The 19097-nt window shown below is 33.5% G+C and overlaps 2 protein-coding genes across 3 annotated transcripts; both read left to right on the top strand.

Annotated features, from left to right (window-relative positions):
* The first annotated feature begins 685 nt into the window (after positions 1-685).
* On the top strand, positions 686-7768 carry LOC114189573 (acylamino-acid-releasing enzyme-like). 2 transcript variants are annotated; one of them, XM_028078179.1, is made up of 18 exons: positions 686-870; positions 1227-1331; positions 1646-1961; positions 2275-2499; positions 2583-2807; positions 2930-2998; positions 3546-3684; positions 4056-4207; positions 4297-4379; positions 4469-4590; positions 4685-4763; positions 5442-5619; positions 6121-6181; positions 6316-6438; positions 6525-6722; positions 7199-7267; positions 7362-7438; positions 7511-7768. In XM_028078179.1, the coding sequence occupies exons 2-18, from the start codon at positions 1235-1237 to the stop codon at positions 7617-7619; spliced, it is 2322 nt and encodes a 773-aa protein (XP_027933980.1). In that variant the 5' UTR covers positions 686-870; positions 1227-1234; the 3' UTR covers positions 7620-7768. The 2 variants fall into 2 exon arrangements, with proteins under 2 accessions (XP_027933980.1, XP_027933979.1); XM_028078178.1 differs by lacking the exon at positions 686-870 and adding an exon at positions 1044-1114.
* Positions 7769-8193: 425 nt separating this feature from the next.
* On the top strand, positions 8194-18873 carry LOC114189572 (acylamino-acid-releasing enzyme-like). The gene is made up of 18 exons (XM_028078177.1): positions 8194-8388; positions 8468-8613; positions 8702-9011; positions 9783-10007; positions 10099-10317; positions 10418-10486; positions 11753-11891; positions 12571-12722; positions 12816-12898; positions 12993-13114; positions 13205-13283; positions 13965-14142; positions 15954-16014; positions 16264-16386; positions 17126-17323; positions 17742-17810; positions 17919-17995; positions 18614-18873. Exons 1-18 carry the CDS (start codon positions 8231-8233, stop codon positions 18675-18677), a joined length of 2472 nt encoding a protein of 823 aa, XP_027933978.1. The 5' UTR covers positions 8194-8230; the 3' UTR covers positions 18678-18873.
* The last annotated feature ends 224 nt before the right edge of the window (positions 18874-19097 follow it).

The following is a 19097-nucleotide window of genomic DNA, read 5'->3' on the forward strand; positions in this document are numbered from 1 at the left end:
ATTTATGTTTGTGTATTCTAATATTTATTTCTTTTAATTAGTAATAAAATTAGTATTAATTTTCCATTTTCTTTCCCTTGTATACATAATTTTTCTCTTGTTATTTTATTTTGCATATTTTAAATTATTATTTTCATATCTAACTGTGTAGTTAAATTGGCACTGAGTCTATATGTATAATTATTTTCCAAATCAATATTATTTAGGAAAAAAAATCTAATCTTATAGAAAAAATGAAATAAGTTTATTTTAATTAATAATACTAAAGTTTATTTCATTAGGTTATAGCATTTTCATTATAATTTAATAATTTATAAATATATTTCAAATTAATTATACAGGGATTGACATGGGAAATTGTTAAGCAAGCACTTCAGAATTGGTGTATGAGTGAGAAACGGTTTTCTTTCATGAATTGGAAACAAGTTTACTTTGGAAAAGAAATTCTAAAGGGCTCTCCAACATTTTTTTTTTAAATATTCCTGTACTGTATGCAAAGTTAAAGAAAAATAAATTATTAAAATCAACTTGAGCACTGATGTTAATAACACTTTAAGAAAAGTATCTGTACAAGACAATGACAAGGCTGTACCAAGAAAAAGATATTTAGTAAATTACAAATATCAAAGTATAATAAATAAGTTTTTTTGGATGAATAAAAAAACTCTCCACCTTCAGAAAAAACATATTTTCACTATTCTTAATTTCACCACCCTCTCTCTCTGTCTCTCTCTCTCTCTCTGTGTTCAGAGTCAAACAAGACACTACAAAAACCTGTGTTTCTCTCTTTCCATCAAACTTAAACACAGTTCCGTTTTCCTTGATTGCATTTAGTACTCCACTCATTCACACAGTTCACACCAATCAAAGGTACCATTACATACTCTCTCCTCACTAACTTCTTCAATACTGAATCCTGCAGTATTCATTAACTTCCTTTTAGCATCAGCTCATCTTCCAATGTATTTTTTTCATTCTCTGTATAAAAAAGGAAACTTTTCCCCTTCCCTGTATCTCTTACCAATTGCCACCCTTTTATTCTTCACTAACTAATGCCACTGCACTGTTCATTCATGTTCTTCACTATATTATTTCTCATCTTTTATGCACCAAGGTGTTGATTCCCCTGTAGGCTAATCTGCATCATTAAAGAAACAAAACTGTATTTATCCTTTATAAAGCAACTAGCAAGCTAATTGCAATGATCTTTGGTGCTTTTGTTTCAGGCTTGGAAATGCATAAGGAAGCTGAGGATGACTATGCTCACTTTTCCAACTTACTTCAAGAGTTCACCAGTATTCCCAACATTGACAAGGCATGGTTTTTTAGCTGTAAGTCTCATTTGTTGCCTTCTTTGAAAAACAATGAACTTTTCAATTAGACTAAAAGGAGAAAACTAGAAATAACTCACATAAGTTAAAATTAGATGAAGAAACTTAATGAGAGAGCTTTTTGTGAAGCAATTCATGCATTAGCTAATTTAAGCTCTCAGGAGAAGAATTTATTTCATTTTGCATTCTTATTGTTTTCTTCTCCATTAATTATTGTTGAGAAGTTTATCGAAACATAGTTCATTTATTTCATTGATCTGTGATAGTTCCATTGCATTGCTAGCAAAATTGATATTTTACCCTTTTGTCTATAGCTCCAGGGTTGCACTTGCAAGGAATGTTTGCAGTTTCCCAACCAGATCTTTTAACAAACACGAGGAGGACATCCATCATGTCCTGTAACATTCTAAAAGAAATGGACAGTTCTGTGAAGTTTCTGTGGGCTCCGTTTCCAATAGAGATTTCTGGCGTGTCTATGATTGTTCCATCACCGTCTGGCTCAAAGCTCTTAGTGATTCGAAATTCAGAGAATGAAGCTCCTTGTTGCTTTCAGATTTGGAGCGCTTCTCGAATGGAGAAGGAGTTTCACATTCCTCAATCACTGCATGGCTCAGTATACAATGATGGATGGTAAGTGATGTGTTATTCATGTCTTTTTGTGCCTTTGATGCTTGGTTACTTCAAAATTAGTTGTGTAACCATATGCACCGGATATCAATACATGTATTATGTGACTCTCTTTATATTGAATCTTTACAGTCTAATTCCTATATGTGTGTATATAATATTGTATTCAATACTTGTACCTGTATCTGCACAGCATAGTTTGGCATTATTCAATGTTAAAATGTTATTATTTTTAGCTCATTAAACTATTACTACAGTAATGTAGATCCTTCATGCCATGCAATGACATTGGTTTTTCCTATTTTATATGGTTTAGGTTTGAGGGTGTCTCGTGGAACATAAATGAAACATGTATAGCATATGTAGCAGAAGGGCCCTCTCCTGCAAAGCCCACATTTAATGGTTTGGGGGGTTACAAGATAGGTGGTTGTGCAGATAAGGATTCAGGTTATTGGAAATGTCAAGGGGACTGGGAGGAGGACTGGGGAGAAACATATGCTGGAAAGAGACAGCCTGCACTATTTGTTATCGACATCAACAGGTTTTTCATAATTCATTTCAATGAGGGATTATATTTTGATATGCTTCTTATATAGGAATGTTAGTTTGGTTTGTATTTTACAGTGGAGAGGTCCAAGAAGTCAAAGGAATTGACAAATCTTTGAGTATTGGCCAAGTTGTGTGGGCTCCATTTAGTGAAGGCTCAGAACAATACCTTGTTTTTGTTGGGTGGTCATCCAAGCCAAGAAAGCTTGGCATGAAGTATTGCTCCAACAGACCTTGTGCATTATATGCTGTTAGACTAAGAGCACTGCATCATGAGTCAAAATCTAATGAAACAGTGCTCCAGTAAGTCGCATTAGTAAGACCTTATCAACTCTTATTGTTTTGGGACTCTATTTGAATATAATTACTTATTGCAAAGTTGGTTATTTCTGAATTGAATTATGAAAACAATGTTTTACATGTAGGTCAACTGAAGAATTTCATGCGCTGAACCTTACTCAAACTATAAGCAGTGCATTCTTTCCACGGTTCAGGTAGGCTGGTCACTGGTTGAATCACATGTTTTAAGACTTTTTATCCAATAGTTATTAGGTTTTGGTTGTGCACGTATTAATTAATCTCCATTTGTTTCAAAATATTGAGGGTGGAAAACATTTTTCCGTGAAGTTTTTGGTGTATATAACTGTGATTTTGTTCACAAGAAAATGGAAACATTTCAAAAGATGAAGATGACTAGAAGAAGGATCAAGTTATTGCTATCTCAAATCATGTCAAGTCAACAGATTGTGGCAGTAAGGCTTGAAATTCTTGTATCTGGTGGATGGTGGTTGTAGCCAAAGGATAGGTTTCTTGGATCTGCATTAAATTTATGTTTTTCTATTCCTTTCTTATAACACTGTCTCTTCTTACTTTCCCGTGGTCATTATTTTCTAATATTTTATATGAACAAAGTGACTTGTCTCGAGTTAATCAAATATTAGCTCATGAAACTATATTACTTGTTGAGAAATATTAGTACAAATATTAGTACATGAGTTGTGTCCTTAAAATTCTGACCGTTATTCATGAATTTTTCACCAGTCCAGATGGAAAATTTCTTGTGTTTTTATCTGCAAGAAGTGCTGTGGACTCTCGTGTGCATAATGCTACAAATTCACTTCACAGAATCGATTGGCCAACTAATGGAAAACCTTTCCAATCTTCCAAAATTTATGACATCGTAAGCTGTTCCTATATGGCCAGTTTGATTTTAATGTATTTGGTTTAACTGCATTCTTTAATAACTTAGAGTGAACCTGTTTTTTCTTTCTCATCTAGTTCATTTATTAAATACACTGGATTCAAGTCCAAGTTGTTAGATACACATAGGCCATGTAGTTTTTCATTTGTGATTTTCAGATTGCTTATGCTAGTATTGAGGATCCTTGCTATTTTACAAAACAAATCATGATATGATACTTGATTGATACTATAAATAAGATTCTTTTTTCTTCTTCATCCTACCCCTTCTCTTAGTGAGATCTAAACATAGGTCAATTAGTGCATATTGTTTTCAGTTAATAACTCAGGTCTTTTTAATCGATTTTGGAGATTCCTGTTGTGATGTGCGCTGAAGACGGTTGCTTTCCTGGGCTTTATTGTACCACTATTCATAGTAATCCTTGGTTATCTGACAACTGCACAGTGATTATTTCATCCATCTGGCACAGCAGTGAAGTTCTGCTCTCAGTGAATGTGCTGAGGTAAGTAAATAACAACAGGAATGTTTTTTGTTCCATTTATCAAAGGTTGTCTATTCTTTGTTATCAACTCTTTTTTCATCACATTATAGTGGGGAGATAGTACATATCAGCCCAGCAGATCCAAATTTCTCGTGGAATCTTCTTACATTGGATGGGAACAATATTGTTGCCAGTAAAAACAACTGCTCAATTTGTCAATTCCTGGGACTTTTGAAGTGGAGGAATATGTTTTATCCTTTTTCTTTGTCGATCCTTTTTCAGTTTCCAGCAGTCCGGTTGATGTTGCTCAAATAAAGTATGGAAAGGCCATTGAGAAGGAGACAAACAATACTACATGGAGTTGGTCAAATATATCTTGTCCCATATTCAGATGCTCTGACAAGGTTTGTTCTATTTTCTTGTCAGATATTATCATAAGTCATTGTTCCAAACATATTTCATTCTATTTAGAAGTGAATCATAGGATTTTGGCTGCAGGTTAGATCTATGCTGTCCTCTCTCCAGTCTAGTATACTGAGGATCTCAGTCAAGGACGCTCATGATGGTCAAACAAAAGGTTTTCTAGTTATTCTGGTTTCTTAGGCGTAGATATTCAGTGCTAAGTTGAATGACTTAATGAAATTTCAGATATGCTTTCATTTGCATCTGTATTTTCTCAGAATCCAATTGATAAGGTATCCTATTGAATCATATGAAATTCAATCATACTTCTCGTCAATAATGAGGAGAATTAACCTGATTCATGTGATGAAAATTTATACATATAGGACTAAATTCACTATTGAAAATCATACTCTGATTGTTCCCCCCACTCTCCCCAACATGCACTGTCCCCACCATGTCCTCTCCCAAAAAAGAAAATGAACAAAAGCTAGCTTTTGATTGGTGCATTGAAGATAATACTATGTCTTATATCTTGCATAAAATCTTGATTTTATTGACAAAGAAACAAGAAGAAACAGGAAATTAGAAATGAAGATAGTTTATATGTTCACTATAAGGGAGCTATGATAACCATTTAACAGAAAGCATAAAAGAACTTTGTGTTATGTGACTATTGAAAGTATTTGATTTGATAAATTGATCAAGATTGTCTTATACAATACAACCACTTATTTGGTGATATAGTACTTCAGAAACACACTTATTAATTACGCCCTATTAATAAATCTTCTTCAAATTTATTAACCAGTCAATTGACTCTAATATCTATCTATTTTAATTTTAATTTCAGGTGCTACAAAACCTTTTGAAGCTATATTTGTGTCTTCTAAAACCAATAGCAAGATTGAAGTTGATCCGTTAATTGTGATCCTTCATGGAGGGCCCCAAGACGTCTCTTTGTCATACTTTTCTAAGTATTTGGCTTTTCTATCTACAGTTGGATACAGCTTGCTGATTGTAAATTACAGGTAGCCAACATATTCTTGAACTTCCAAGCATTAGTTTGATTCAGTATTGTTATGCCAAGAGAGATGAATGGCCTGACCTCAAACAGATACAAGTCTTTGGGCCAAAAACTATTGTTATGCCAATTTTTGACTCTTTCAATTGATTCCTGAAATATTTTTAGATTTCTTTTTTGGTTGTAGAACCTATCATTTGAATCCTTAGAAAAGGAAGCAAGTTTACAGTAGGAAAAAACTAGAATACCAGAGAAAATAAAGAACACGACTCTTTGCTGAATAAGTTTATAGAGTTTAAATGAGAATGTTAGCATATATGAAATTTAAATAGCTTTCCGTAAAGTAAAATATACTCAATATGATACTGGAATGGGAAATAAATGTGGATACCCATAAGAAACTCATTATGAACTAGTAGAGCTTAAAGAACCTTTAAATGTCAAAGCATGGATAAAGACTGTTTTTAATCGTCCATTTTGAGGTTTCATATATGTTATTATTTCTCAGAGGTTCATTAGGATTCGGTGAGGAAGCATTGCAATCTCTTCCAGGGAATGTTGGGTCTCAGGTATTTATTATTTTCTATATACTTTGATTAGATTATGCCATAGAAGCAAAGCTTTAATTTATAAGCTAGTCTAGCTATATATATATACACTAGATTTTCTGGGTCGGAACTTAATTTTAGTTTTTCATATATAGGATGTCAATGATGTTCTCTCTGCCATAGATCATGTCATCAACTTGGGTCTTGCTGGTCCATCTAAGATTACAGTAATGGGCATTTCACATGGTGGTTTTCTGACAACCCAGTTGATTGGCCAGGTGCAATAACTCACTTCATAGATGTTTTTATCTCACATGTTGCATCATCAATTTGCTGTAACATACAAACTCTGCATTTGCTGCAGGCACCAGACAAGTTTGTAGCAGCGGCTGCAATCAATCCTGTTTGTAACCTTGCAATGATGATTGGAACAACAGATATCCCTGATTGGTGCTATGTAGAAGCTTGTGGAACCACTGCCAGAAATTGCTTTACTGAACCACCTTCTGCAGATGATTTGACTCTCCTTTATAACAAGTCTCCCCTTTCACACGTTTCCAAGGTATGTAAATTGAGCTGAATAAACTCTTGTAGATTGAATTTTGCTGGTATGTATAAGAGCTCTTAACAAAATCATATTGAAAAATGAAATCTACCTTGATCATTAAAAAGAAAACCATAAAAAACCCTTTGCTCATTGCAGTATAAGAATGTAGAGGCATAGACATCTCATTACTTCTGTTACCGATGATAATCCTTGCAACCGTTGTTAATCTTTTGAGCAAATTGAGTGGACCATATTGTTTTTCACTTGCAAATGAAGCTTAACTTCCATCTCCTTTTTTCCTTTGTGTCCTTTCTATTGATTCTATATATGAAGTAGTTTATATAGTATTTACATGGACAGATTGACCTCTTAAAGGTAGTTTTTTTTTTTTTTTTCATCTTAAGATACATGCTGAGATTGTCACCTTAAAACTCCTACTGGATACAGTTGAATTCTGGAATTATATGTTTGTATTTTGATGAGTTCTGCAGGTAAAAGCACCAACACTATTCCTATTAGGTGCCCACGATGTTCGTGTTCCAATTTATGATGGGTTGCAAGTAAGTACTTAGGAGCTTTTAGATAGTTACAGTCAGGAATTGCCATCTTTATTGGTGCTATTGACAGTAAAACTTCAACTGTTTAAATGTGCAGTATGCTCGGGCTTTGAAGGAGAAAGGAGTAGATGTCAAAATCATTATGTTTCAAAATGATGTTCATGCACTCAAAAGGTAGAGAAAGGCTACCACTAGAATGAGAGAATCACTCTTGATTTTAACTTATTTTATGTTATATTTTTGCAGGCCACAATCTGACTTGGAATCTTTTCTTAACATTGGGGTGTGGTTCAACAAGTACTGTAAACACGGGGCAAGTGAATCACAAGTAATGGATAGAGCCATGAAGGATTAAAAATGTCGCCAACTATTTGTTATAATAAAAATGAGGACCAGACTATTTATTACCCTCTGCTAGAAACGTGTTGGAAACAATGGTGTCAACATATTTTATTTATTTTGCCTATTCCCCTTAATTTTCACCAACTATTTATTACTATTTCATTATCAAATATTTAAATTTAAAAATTTTAAATGTATTTTTACTTTTTATCTTTAAATATTTCTCTTTTATACAGTAATAATATAGGTTATAATAAATCACTTGAAGAATATGATATATATGAAGATGTTTAACGTGGGTACCACTAGATACCACTTACCACTACTTCCATCAAAGTTGTTATTTATTTTCGGTGAACTATCATCAACAAAAAAACAACATACTTTCATGAGTATTTGGTCATAGGCACATGTGTTAAAATTGTGTAAATTCAACTTTTAGAAACATATTCAGAAATATATTTTATAATGAGCAGTTAGTGAACAAATAAAATATGATTAATGATTAATGTTGATATTAGTATTATATTCTTGTAACATGTGGAATTATGGCCATGAATGTTTAAGCCATAGAGAGAGATACAGTGATAAATACATAAATAAATCGGTAGTGTCCAATGCAGCATGTTTGGTAGCACAACCAGCGTCGGTAATTGGTGTACAAGAGTAGCACCATCTTTGTTTTCCCCATTCTATCTTCCTAATCTTAATCCTAATCCACTTTGTTTATTGTCCACGCTCATCACTCCAAATCCAACAACGCTCTCGCTTCCGCTCACTGCGTAATATTTTCTTCCCTAATCATCCATTTCGTTATTCATTCATTCGCTCGTTCATTCTATTTGCTTCAATCTGCTGCAGAAGACGGTTTTCGTTTTCACCAGTTTCACCAATGGACGACGAACACCAAGCCACGGAGCAAGAATACGCCTTTCACTCCGACCTGCTCCACCAATTCACCGCCATCCCCTCCGTCGACAAGGCATGGCTTTTCAACTCCCACACCGGTCAGTTTCATCCACTCCAATCCCCTTCATCTTTCACTTCACTTCCCGGTGCTCGTGCTCACTATTTGTGTTTCGTTTTGCATGGCAGGCTTGGCTTCGCAGGCAATGTTCTGCGTTAGTCAACCCAACCTTTTGACCAACAAGAGGAAGAAGTCCATCGTCTCCGCTTCCCTGCTCAGACAAAGCGACGCCACCGTTGCGTTCCACTGGGCTCCCTTTCCGATCGAATTGACCGGAGTCTCCGCCATGGTTCCGTCGCCTTCTGCCTCCAAGCTGCTTATTGTTCGGAATCCCGAGAGTGAAGGTCCTTGCCGCTTTGAAATTTGGAGCTCCTCTCAACTGGAAAAGGAGTTCCATGTCCCTCAATCAAAGCATGGTTCTGTGTACATTGATGGATGGTAAACTTATTATTGCTCTTTTGTTTGTTTGAATAAACTTTTCTTCGGACATTACAAAAAGTGAGAAGATAAAATCAAATAAATTATCGGATAACTTAAAAAATCATCTTTTTCTTATAGAGTTTCTACGATTTAACTTACAATCTAATTTTAATTTGTGTAGAAACTAATTTTAACTTAAATAAGCTAATTTTAACTTTCGAGAAAGTTTCTTAATTTATTTGTTATTATTTTCTTTTCGTATGCCTGTAAGTGCTTCTGGAGTAGTTTATTCAAATAGGTTCTTATACTGCTTTAGCTATGTTTGGGATATACATTTTTCATAGATGACACTTATGGGAGATTAGAAGATACGGAAGTAAAAAGAATTGAGCTTCTAAATTTAACTCATTATGCACTTCAACTGTTTAAAAGTTAACTGATAGAGCTCCTATAAGGGTCTGTTTTGTAGGGAGGAGAGAACCATAGTGGATGAAATAAAAGTGGAAAACAAAAGTGTTTTTATGAAGAGAAAGGGAGAAAAAACAGGGACAGAAATAGAGATATGAATGGAAATAGGTCAGAGGTAGAGTGAAAAAGTACTGGTAGACAGTAATATTAAACTGACGTACATGTTTGGAAGTGTTTATTTCTCGAGAAATAATTGCTTAGTTTTTAAAAGGTGAAAAATGAGTAATAATTTATTCAATAATGTGCCAAATCAAACTTGTGCACAAAACTCTGTTACCAGCTAAAATTTATGAGCTGGAGTACTGTTTTGTGTTATTGTAGGTTTGAGGGGATCTCTTGGAATTTGAATGAAACTTGTATAGCGTATGTAGCTGAAGAGCCAGCTCCTGCAAAGCCCACATTCAATGATTTGGGTGGCTACCAGAAAGGTAGTTCTTCAGACAAGGATGGTGGTACCTGGAAAGCTCAAGGAGAATGGGAGGAAGAGTGGGGAGAGACGTATGCAGGGAAGAGGCAGCCTGCCCTTTTTGTCATCGACATCACTAGGTTTTGTATAATATATGGTTTTATGTTAAGTTGATAATGAGTGATGTAACTTTTTAGATAGAAAATGCTAACTACAACACTAATTTTGCAGTGGAGAGGTACAGGCCGTCAAAGGAATTGACAAGTCTTTGAGTGTTGGACAAGTTGTGTGGGCTCCAGCAGTTGAAGGCTCTGTGCAATATTTGGTCTTTGTTGGATGGTCATTTGAGACAAGAAAACTTGGTATTAAGTACTGCTATAACAGGCCATGTGCATTATATGCTGTTAAAGCACCATACCATGAGTCAAAAGCAAATGAAACTGAGACTGAGTAAGTGACTTTTGTATTACCTTTCATTTTGAAAGTGAATATCTTTTTATTAAGTTTGGTTGTGCTGAACTAAAGTTTGAAGGTGTATTGATTGATGTAGCTCAACAGAAGATGTTCAGGCTGTTAACCTAACTCAAACCATAAGTAGTGCTTTCTTTCCACGGTTCAGGTAATAGCCAGGATCATTTTGCTTTCATTCTATTTATTTCACATGCTGAAACGAAGTCCCACACCCTAGGCCCCACAAAAAGGTAGAATTTTTAGTTTTCCAGTTTTTGGTGTGCAAATAACATATTGGTCTGAGTATTTTACACATGTGCTCTTGCATTTATCTCAGATTTTGCCCCATACCCCACTGATTTGGGGTCCTACAGGACACCTCTTGATTACACTTATACATTACACTAGTCCCCCTTAATTTTTAAAAAATATTACATGATGGTTGTTGTACATATTCAACAAATAGGGGTATGATGTGAAAAATGAAAAACTCTTAGCAGGATGTCAGCATAACTTACATCATAGGTTATTGACAAGATGATAAAAAAGTTAGCTAATGGTGAAAGTAAGTGGTTACTGCTTCAGCTGATTATTTCATGGCTATCAATCTCCAGTTCTGAGAGCGATACTTGCCACTGTGGATGGTGGCTAAAGCATAATAAATACCTTTTTCCACAAAATGATTTCATTTTAACAAAGTTATATTTTTTATTTTTATACTTTTGAAAAGGCTGTAGAATTCTCGGTCAACTGCCTATATCTGTAGAATGTGAAATTACTCTCTGTGGCCTATATTCCTTGAGGCTTACATTACATTCTCCATTATCTTTTTTTCCTAGTAAGATGTGTGAGAAACTATAACTCAAACATTCTCCTGAAAATTAATTATATCCTAAAATGGAACATGTTATCACTTATCTGTTTTAGTCGTATGGAAGTAGTTCATCTTTTCTTCTATTTTGAAATTTAAGCAATGAGTTATTAGTAATAAACATGTGGATTTAATGTCTGTCAACTGCCCGTTTTTTGAGAATATGAAAGTAATCTTGAAGCATATATTCCTTGAAACATACATTAGATTCTCTATTATTATATTTTTTTCCCTTGTAAGATTACTTCTATAAGAGTAATCTTTTGCATCTTATTTTCCCTAGACCTGTATACCAACTGCCAATTTTTGGAGAAATTGAAAGTAATCTTTGAGGCATATATTCCTTGAAACTTACATTACATTCTCTATTATGAGTGTCTTCTTGTAAGACGTGTGAGAAATAATGTTTAGTTACCTTCTAAAATTGTACACGTCATCACTTGTTGGTTTTAGTCACATGCATCTCTTTTTTTTTTCCCATGAAATTTAAGCAAAACGTATCAGTAATAAGAGTGTGAATTTGATTTCTATGATCTTGATTCCTATGCATTAATTTTCTACCAGCCCAGATGGAAAGTTTCTTGTATTTGTATCTGCAAGAAGCTCAGTTGATTCTGGCGCCCATTCTGCTACAGATTCACTTCATAGAATTGATTGGCCTAAGGATATGAAGCTTTATCAATCTTCTAAAATTCATGAAGTGGTAGTTTTTTTTTTCTTGTTGTCTAATTTAACTTTAATCTGAACAGATGCCACTGAGATCTATTTCTGTTGTTTCTCTTTTATTTATTCATTTTATCAGAGAGTATGAACTTCTCAACTATCCTATGCTTAAGAACTTGCTTAGAAAATATAAAATTTTAACTATCAGTCTCTGTATGTTTATGGTTTTACATGAAATAATTTGTTAAAGCTTTTCTCTGTAATGGTTGAGTGGGGACAATATTCTTGTTGAATGAAAATCTATACAATCTTTTTCAGTATCTTTACTTACTAGACAGGAATTTTCCAATTGGTTTTCTGTGGTTAGCATGTTCAGCACAGTAAATTGTTATCGTTTCTGAATCCTGGCTTCAATTTCCGTAGAAGATAATGAATGGATGGGTATCTTTCACAGACTCATGTCTAGCATCAATTTCATGAATCATGTGGCTGTTTGTACTGAGGAATTCTTGCTGTTAGCAATGTTTTAAAAACCTAATACTAGTTGCCTGAAGCAACACCCAGATGTAACCTATGAACTCATTTTTATATTTTCTAAAACATTTTCAAAATAAATGTGGAAATATTCATTTTGTTTTTTATTGCTTCATTGTAATATCTTATTTTGGTCTCCCAAAAACTCATACTAATTTTTTTTGCCTTTATTTCAAATTTTTAAGATTCCAGTTGTGTTGTTTGCGGAGGATGGAAGCTTCCCAGGGCTTTACTGTTCAAATATCCTCAGCGATCCATGGCTTTCCGATGGCCACACTTTAGTTATAGCTTCTGTATGGCACAGCAATCAAGTTTTACTTTCCATCAATGTACTGAGGTAGCTATGACAATGGTAATACATTTTGTTATGTTTGTGTAAAACTTTATACAAATCATGGCGATCAACATTCTACCTTTTCATCAAATGTAGTGGAGAAATATTGCGAATCACCCCTGCTAACTCAAATTTCTCTTGGAGTCTTCTTACATTGGATGGGAACAATATTCTTGCTGGTACTAACCATTAGCTGCTCAATTTGTCTTTTACCATTTAATATTGGACTTATGGCACAGGTTAGTTTATTTTAACTTGTTCAACTTTATATAGTTTCTAGCAGTCCAGTAGACGTTCCTCAAATAAAGTACGGAGCTATTGTTAAAAATACAACTAATGATAAAGAATGGAGTTGGTCAGATGTCTCAAATCCCATATTGAAGTGCTCGGACAAGGTTTTGTTCATTTTCCTTTTCGAATATTTGTAGAAATTCATTAAAAGAAAGTGTTACATGCTCAGTTGTATCATTGGAGATTGGCTACAGGTTAGGTCCTCTATCTCGTCTCTGACATCCAGTATAATGAAGATCTCAGTCAAGGATGCTTCTGAAAGCTTAACAAAAGGTATCTTTCTTTCTGGAGTCTTCTTTAGGCTAATTAAATGCACAGATTTGCCTAGCTCTTAAGCTTACCACCAATGGCTAAAGTAAACTCTCGTGGCGATCAACATTCTACAATAGTTCTGCAACATAACCAATTCAACACTCAAAGAAGAAGAAACCCAGCCAAATAATTTTGTTGGACATCTAATGTTGAGTAGTATAGTATATGAGAAATGTTATTCATTCTCCTCAACATTCTTACTTCATAAAAAGTAAAGAAAAAAATTTTATGATTGGTTCATGAAGATGATGTTAAGCTCTAAATAGAACATGTATAAAGGTGCTGAAATTGAAATTTTGAAAAGCTAAATTATGCTAGGGAACAATAGAGAATGAAGACGGAGCAACTTGAGTTGAACTGTCTTGTCCTTTATGGATAGTACTAGTAGGGTTAGGTGTGGCTGAACTTTTCAGGATAAACAGTAGCAAAATATAATTGATAGTTCTTGAAGTGATTTGATGGTTTAGAGGATCTTGATCATCCCTAAAGCTATAAAACTGATAGCAGAGTTGAGTTAAAAATAAGTAAGTCTAAAAGTCAAAGGCATTTTATTTGCTTGATCTTTGGTTACACAGACAAGGTTACTCAAATTTCTTGTGGAATTTATTTTTTTCTTTTTTGTTATGTGAACTTCAATTTCAGGTGCTAGTCAACCTTATGAAGCTATATTTGTGTCATCACAAACTAAGAAAAGTGATGCATGTGATCCACTAATTGTGGTCCTTCATGGGGGACCCCATTCTGTCTTATTGTCAAGATTTTCAAGGCCATTGGCTTATCTTTCTTCGGTTGGATATAGCTTGTTAATTGTTAATTACAGGTAAACAATATCCTCTTTTGTTCCCAAGCATTTGGTCAAGGCCATACAATTTACATTCATGAGTTTGACGTGTTCAATCAAGTTCCTGTTAATTCTTTATGTAGTGTTTGACCAGGAGATGGATTCTTATTCTCACAGTGATGGTCTTTCTAATCAGTGCTGGGAGACTTGGTATTTTTGACCTTGAACCACACATAAAAGAAATAGCACTACTAGGTCTATGAATCTGCATTATGTCATTAGTTATAAGTATTAATTCTATTATGAACTCCATTTCACATCCTGAATTTAGAGGGAGCTTTGGACTTGTAAAGTTGTTTGTCAAGATAAAAGGTAGTCCTATTCAGTAAGTTTGAAATTTGAAAAAAATATTTGAATGATATGCCACAAAAGGGTTAAGAAATCAAAATCCTTTTGGTTGGGCCAAGGGCAGAAGAATAGAGTCATGGAGACCAAAAGTGGAACTAATTTCCTATCATTTGAGTTAATATGATTCCAAAGGAAATATCTATTTCCATTTGTCTTCCGGTCCAGAGCAATGTTCTTAGACACCATCCAATTAGCAATAGCGAAACCTCCATCTTTCTTAGGCTTTGGAATAATTTGAAACATAGTCGTCTGGAATAACAGGAATACATAGAATCAGAGAAAATAAATAAAGAATGAAATTGACAAAAAGCGAGGAGAGAGCTAGGATCCTCGACAAAATACTTCGGCTAAGGAGACTTGCACTTTTCATACGACTGAAAAATCCTATCCTATTTTATCTGATTCTCTCCTTTTTTCCTTATAAAAAAAAATAAATCTAACCATAATATTGAACAAGCATAGAAATTCATATCTGTATGATTCTTATAGGACTTTAGAGATCCAATGCTGTCAAGTTTCAGGTTTGGGTTGGGTGGTTTGCCTGCCCCCAAGATTATAAATAAAATTACTCCAACATCCTCCTTATTATTGTTTCAAGTGAAATGTTAGTTTATAATATAAACTTCTAATTCTATTAAAAATCTCATTTCAAGGCACGAAGTTCCCTGGTATGTGTTACTGACTTACAGAATGCACAGGAGAATTCAGGCCTTTATTACATTCATGGTTGATTCTAAAAAAGTCACCTTCGGGGAAATCTTTTCACTCATGTAACTTCGATGGTATGCTAACTTAGGAGTATTTTGTGATCGTTGAAGATGAGTTAAACTGATATGTTCTGTCAATAATGAATTCTTCGTTAGGTGTTTTTGTATCAAAAGCCATTTCTAAATGGCGTTCAATTATTCCCCAAGTTTGTAATATATTCAACATTTTATTTTATTTGCAATAGATAAGTTATAATAACATAAACAAGTTTAGCATCATATCCTCCTCAATAATATGTCTATAGTGTTATATTATTGGTTTAGTAGATAAAATGGATAATGGATGGAAATGATAACTAATAGGATTAGGTTAATGATATTATTTAATATCATATCCCATGTCTCCTATTTATGCTAATTTTGTGGTTTGGTAAGTTTGAGATGGATATAGATAGAAATGATAAATAATAAGATTAGATTAATGATATTATTTAGTATCCTATCCTATTTCTCCTATTTATAGTTATTTTATGGTTTGGTACTAGTGTAAGCCCAAAGTTCCTTAGAATGAGACTAGCATTAACATTAACCCCAATACGTTAACAATAAGTTTGTTGTATCATATATGCTAAGTGTTTTAATGTAAATGGAATAAGGCCTCTTTAGATATCCAATTATAGATGAAGACATGTCTAAATACAGTCTGCTCTAAGCTTACTTGATAATATTTCTCAGAGGCTCAATAGGATTTGGCGAGGAAGCCTTGCAATCTCTTCCAGGAAAAGTTGGCTCTCAGGTATGTGGTAATGTTTTCTTTTATTTTCTAAATTCTTCACTTGTTAGTGCTGTTATGTTATCTATCCAACATCTCACCTTTAAAAGCAAGTTCCAACTCCCAAAACCATTATCATATTCTGGTCATACACACACACACACATATGTATATATATATATATATATATATATATATATATATATATATATATATATATATTTTTTTTTTTTTTTCATGAGGTTGGATCTGATCATGATTTTGTACGTGCAGGATGTCAACGATGTGCTCACTGCTATTGATCATGTCATTGACTTGGGACTCGCCAGTCCTTCAAAGATTGCAGTTCTTGGTGGCTCACATGGTGGCTTTCTGACAACCCACTTGATTGGCCAGGTGCAACTAGTTCTGTTACTTTTAAATTCTGATTGTAACAGTATTGTGATAATTGGACGATGGATTTATATTAACCTTAAAAAGGTCTATAGCACATAATTATTTGTGCTCAAGAATAGTCACTGAAATAGTTTATGGTACTGAGGGCTGCTTATCCATTATTAGTATTGATTGACATTATGACAACAACTTCAACATAATAGTTGTCGTTAAAAGTATTGGTGAACAAAATGGGTCACAAAAGATGGTGCCGTACTGGTACCACATTAAGAAGAGAGAAACTGAGAAAGGATATGATGAATTTCGTGTTATCTGTACAGACATGAGTATTCTTATTTATAATGAAGAAGAAATACAATAATAAAGAACAAAATCAATACCTAATAGAGAAATATTTGGTAAGATGTTTCCTTGTAAAATCATATCATATCTCCCATTTATTGTTATCAAACCATATTTTTAACACTTCTCTCGAGCTGGAGCATGTATATCATGAGACGAATTTGTTACAAATGTCATTAACACAAGAGTCCTTAAGAGAATCAAGTTAACTAGTTGGTTGACAAATGATATATTTAACATGTCCCTCAAATGTGAGAAAGCTGTATATAGGTGGATACTTAACTAAGTTTGCAAAATTAATATCCACTTTAATAGTGGTGTGGCTTTGTCTTTTAAAAGTTTGGGCTTTTACAATTCCGTTGTGGTTTTGTTTTTCATGTATTTCTGATTGCTGTAGGCACCTGAGAAATTTGTTGCAGCCGCTGCTAGGAATCCTGTGTGTAACCTTGCACTGATGGTTGGTACAACTGATATCCCTGATTGGTGCTATGTGGAGACTTATGGAACCAAGGGTAGAGACAAGTTTACTGAAGCACCTTCAGCAGCGGATCTAACTCTATTTTATAGCAAATCTCCTATTTCACACCTCTCAAAGGTCTGCACCCAGATATGGTTTTGAATATTAAACTGTAGTTATATTATTAATCAGTATTGTAAGCATGCTTCAAACTAAAGGATTAGAAAATAACAATTGCAAGAGCACTTGTATCAATAACAAGCCTGCAGTTTTGGCATCAAGGAGTAGTTGAGAATTAATATTTTGAACAAAATGCATTAACTAATATAATTTTTCATGATTAATGCAACTTTTGTTGCCTAGAATTTTGATTTTATTTCATTTTTTCCTGTTATTCCGTTGAATTACATGATGAAGTTGTATTGTAGTATCCAGTAAACGGATCTCAATGTTACTGCTCCACCACACAACTTAAAATGAAGCCTGTTTATGACATTTCGTGGTGCTTGCTGTTAAAATCTTGTATTGACGATTTATATTTTGATGATATGTTCAGGCAAAAACACCAACGCTTTTTCTACTTGGTGCTCAAGATCTCCGTGTTCCAATTTCGACTGGACTACAAGTAAGTATTATTGAGCTTTAACATATAGCTGCAAACTCTGGGGTGATTTTGCCTTGTAAACTAGAACAGTGTGACAGATAAATAAAACCATATTGTTTAAATTTGTAGTATGCTCGGGCTTTAAGGGAGAAAGGAGTACCAACAAAAGTCATCGTGTTTCCAAATGATGTTCATGGAATTGAAAGGTAAACAAATCTTAACACAAACATCTCTCTTTCGTCTATAATGAGGGCCTATTCTGGTAAATTTGCTCACCAGAGAAAAAAAAAATATTAAAAAATAGTGAAATAAATTTCTCCATAAATTAATACTAATTTTGGAGAAGTTAATAGGAGAGATGTTTTGCAAATTACTGAATTTAGTTTAGTACAAATTCACGTTTGGTCCCTGTAAAACTTTAATTTAATTGGTGATTGGTTTGGTCCATTGCTATAATATTATTGAGTTGTTAACAGAGAATTTCAAATATACCTGTCAGAGAATAACATATATTAAGGTTAATCGTCAAAGTTACTATTAATATCATACATACATAAATGAGTAATTGACACTATTATCACATGCATATGAATAACATTTCTTGTATGTAAATAATTAGATTATATGTTAACATTGGAGCAAAGTTACTTAATTTTGAAAAATCGAATGATTAAAATTTTACAGGGACCAAAGTTGCATATTTGTGAATCTACAAGAACTAAAATTTTTAAGGCTTTTACTGTACACAAAGGTTGTCATATTCTTGTTTACTTCTCTTAGAATAATTGCAATTGATAATATTGTTTGGTTCAACTTTTGTCCAGACCACAATCTGACTTTGAAAGCTACCTTAACATTGCGATCTGGTTCAACAAGTATTGCAAATGAGATGCATTTTCAGACAAGTGACTTGGGGCACAATATTTTATTTCTGAAATGGAGTGTGGAGCATACCGTATTTGTAATTGGAATTTCTATCTTTTTTTAATAAAAAGAATAATTCACTCAAGGTAATGTTGCTTCGTGTTTATTAAAAGCACTAGACACTCAATATTTAATATCACCGAATTTCCCATTGTTTATTTGTTTGCGGATAATTGTTTTTATGTATCAATTTTTTTAGCACTCTTATATTTTTTTTATGTTCTTAAAGTTCGAAATATTAATCTATTGTACAATTTGAAATTAAAAAAATGTTTTGAATTATACAATCTAAAAATAATTTTAGAAATCTAAAAATAATTTTAGATGACACATTACAAATTAGAATATATTTCTAAATTTATAAATCTGAAAATATATTTTCAT

This window comes from Vigna unguiculata, chromosome 7 (genome assembly GCF_004118075.2).
Source record: "Vigna unguiculata cultivar IT97K-499-35 chromosome 7, ASM411807v1, whole genome shotgun sequence".
Lineage (NCBI taxonomy): Eukaryota > Viridiplantae > Streptophyta > Magnoliopsida > Fabales > Fabaceae > Vigna > Vigna unguiculata.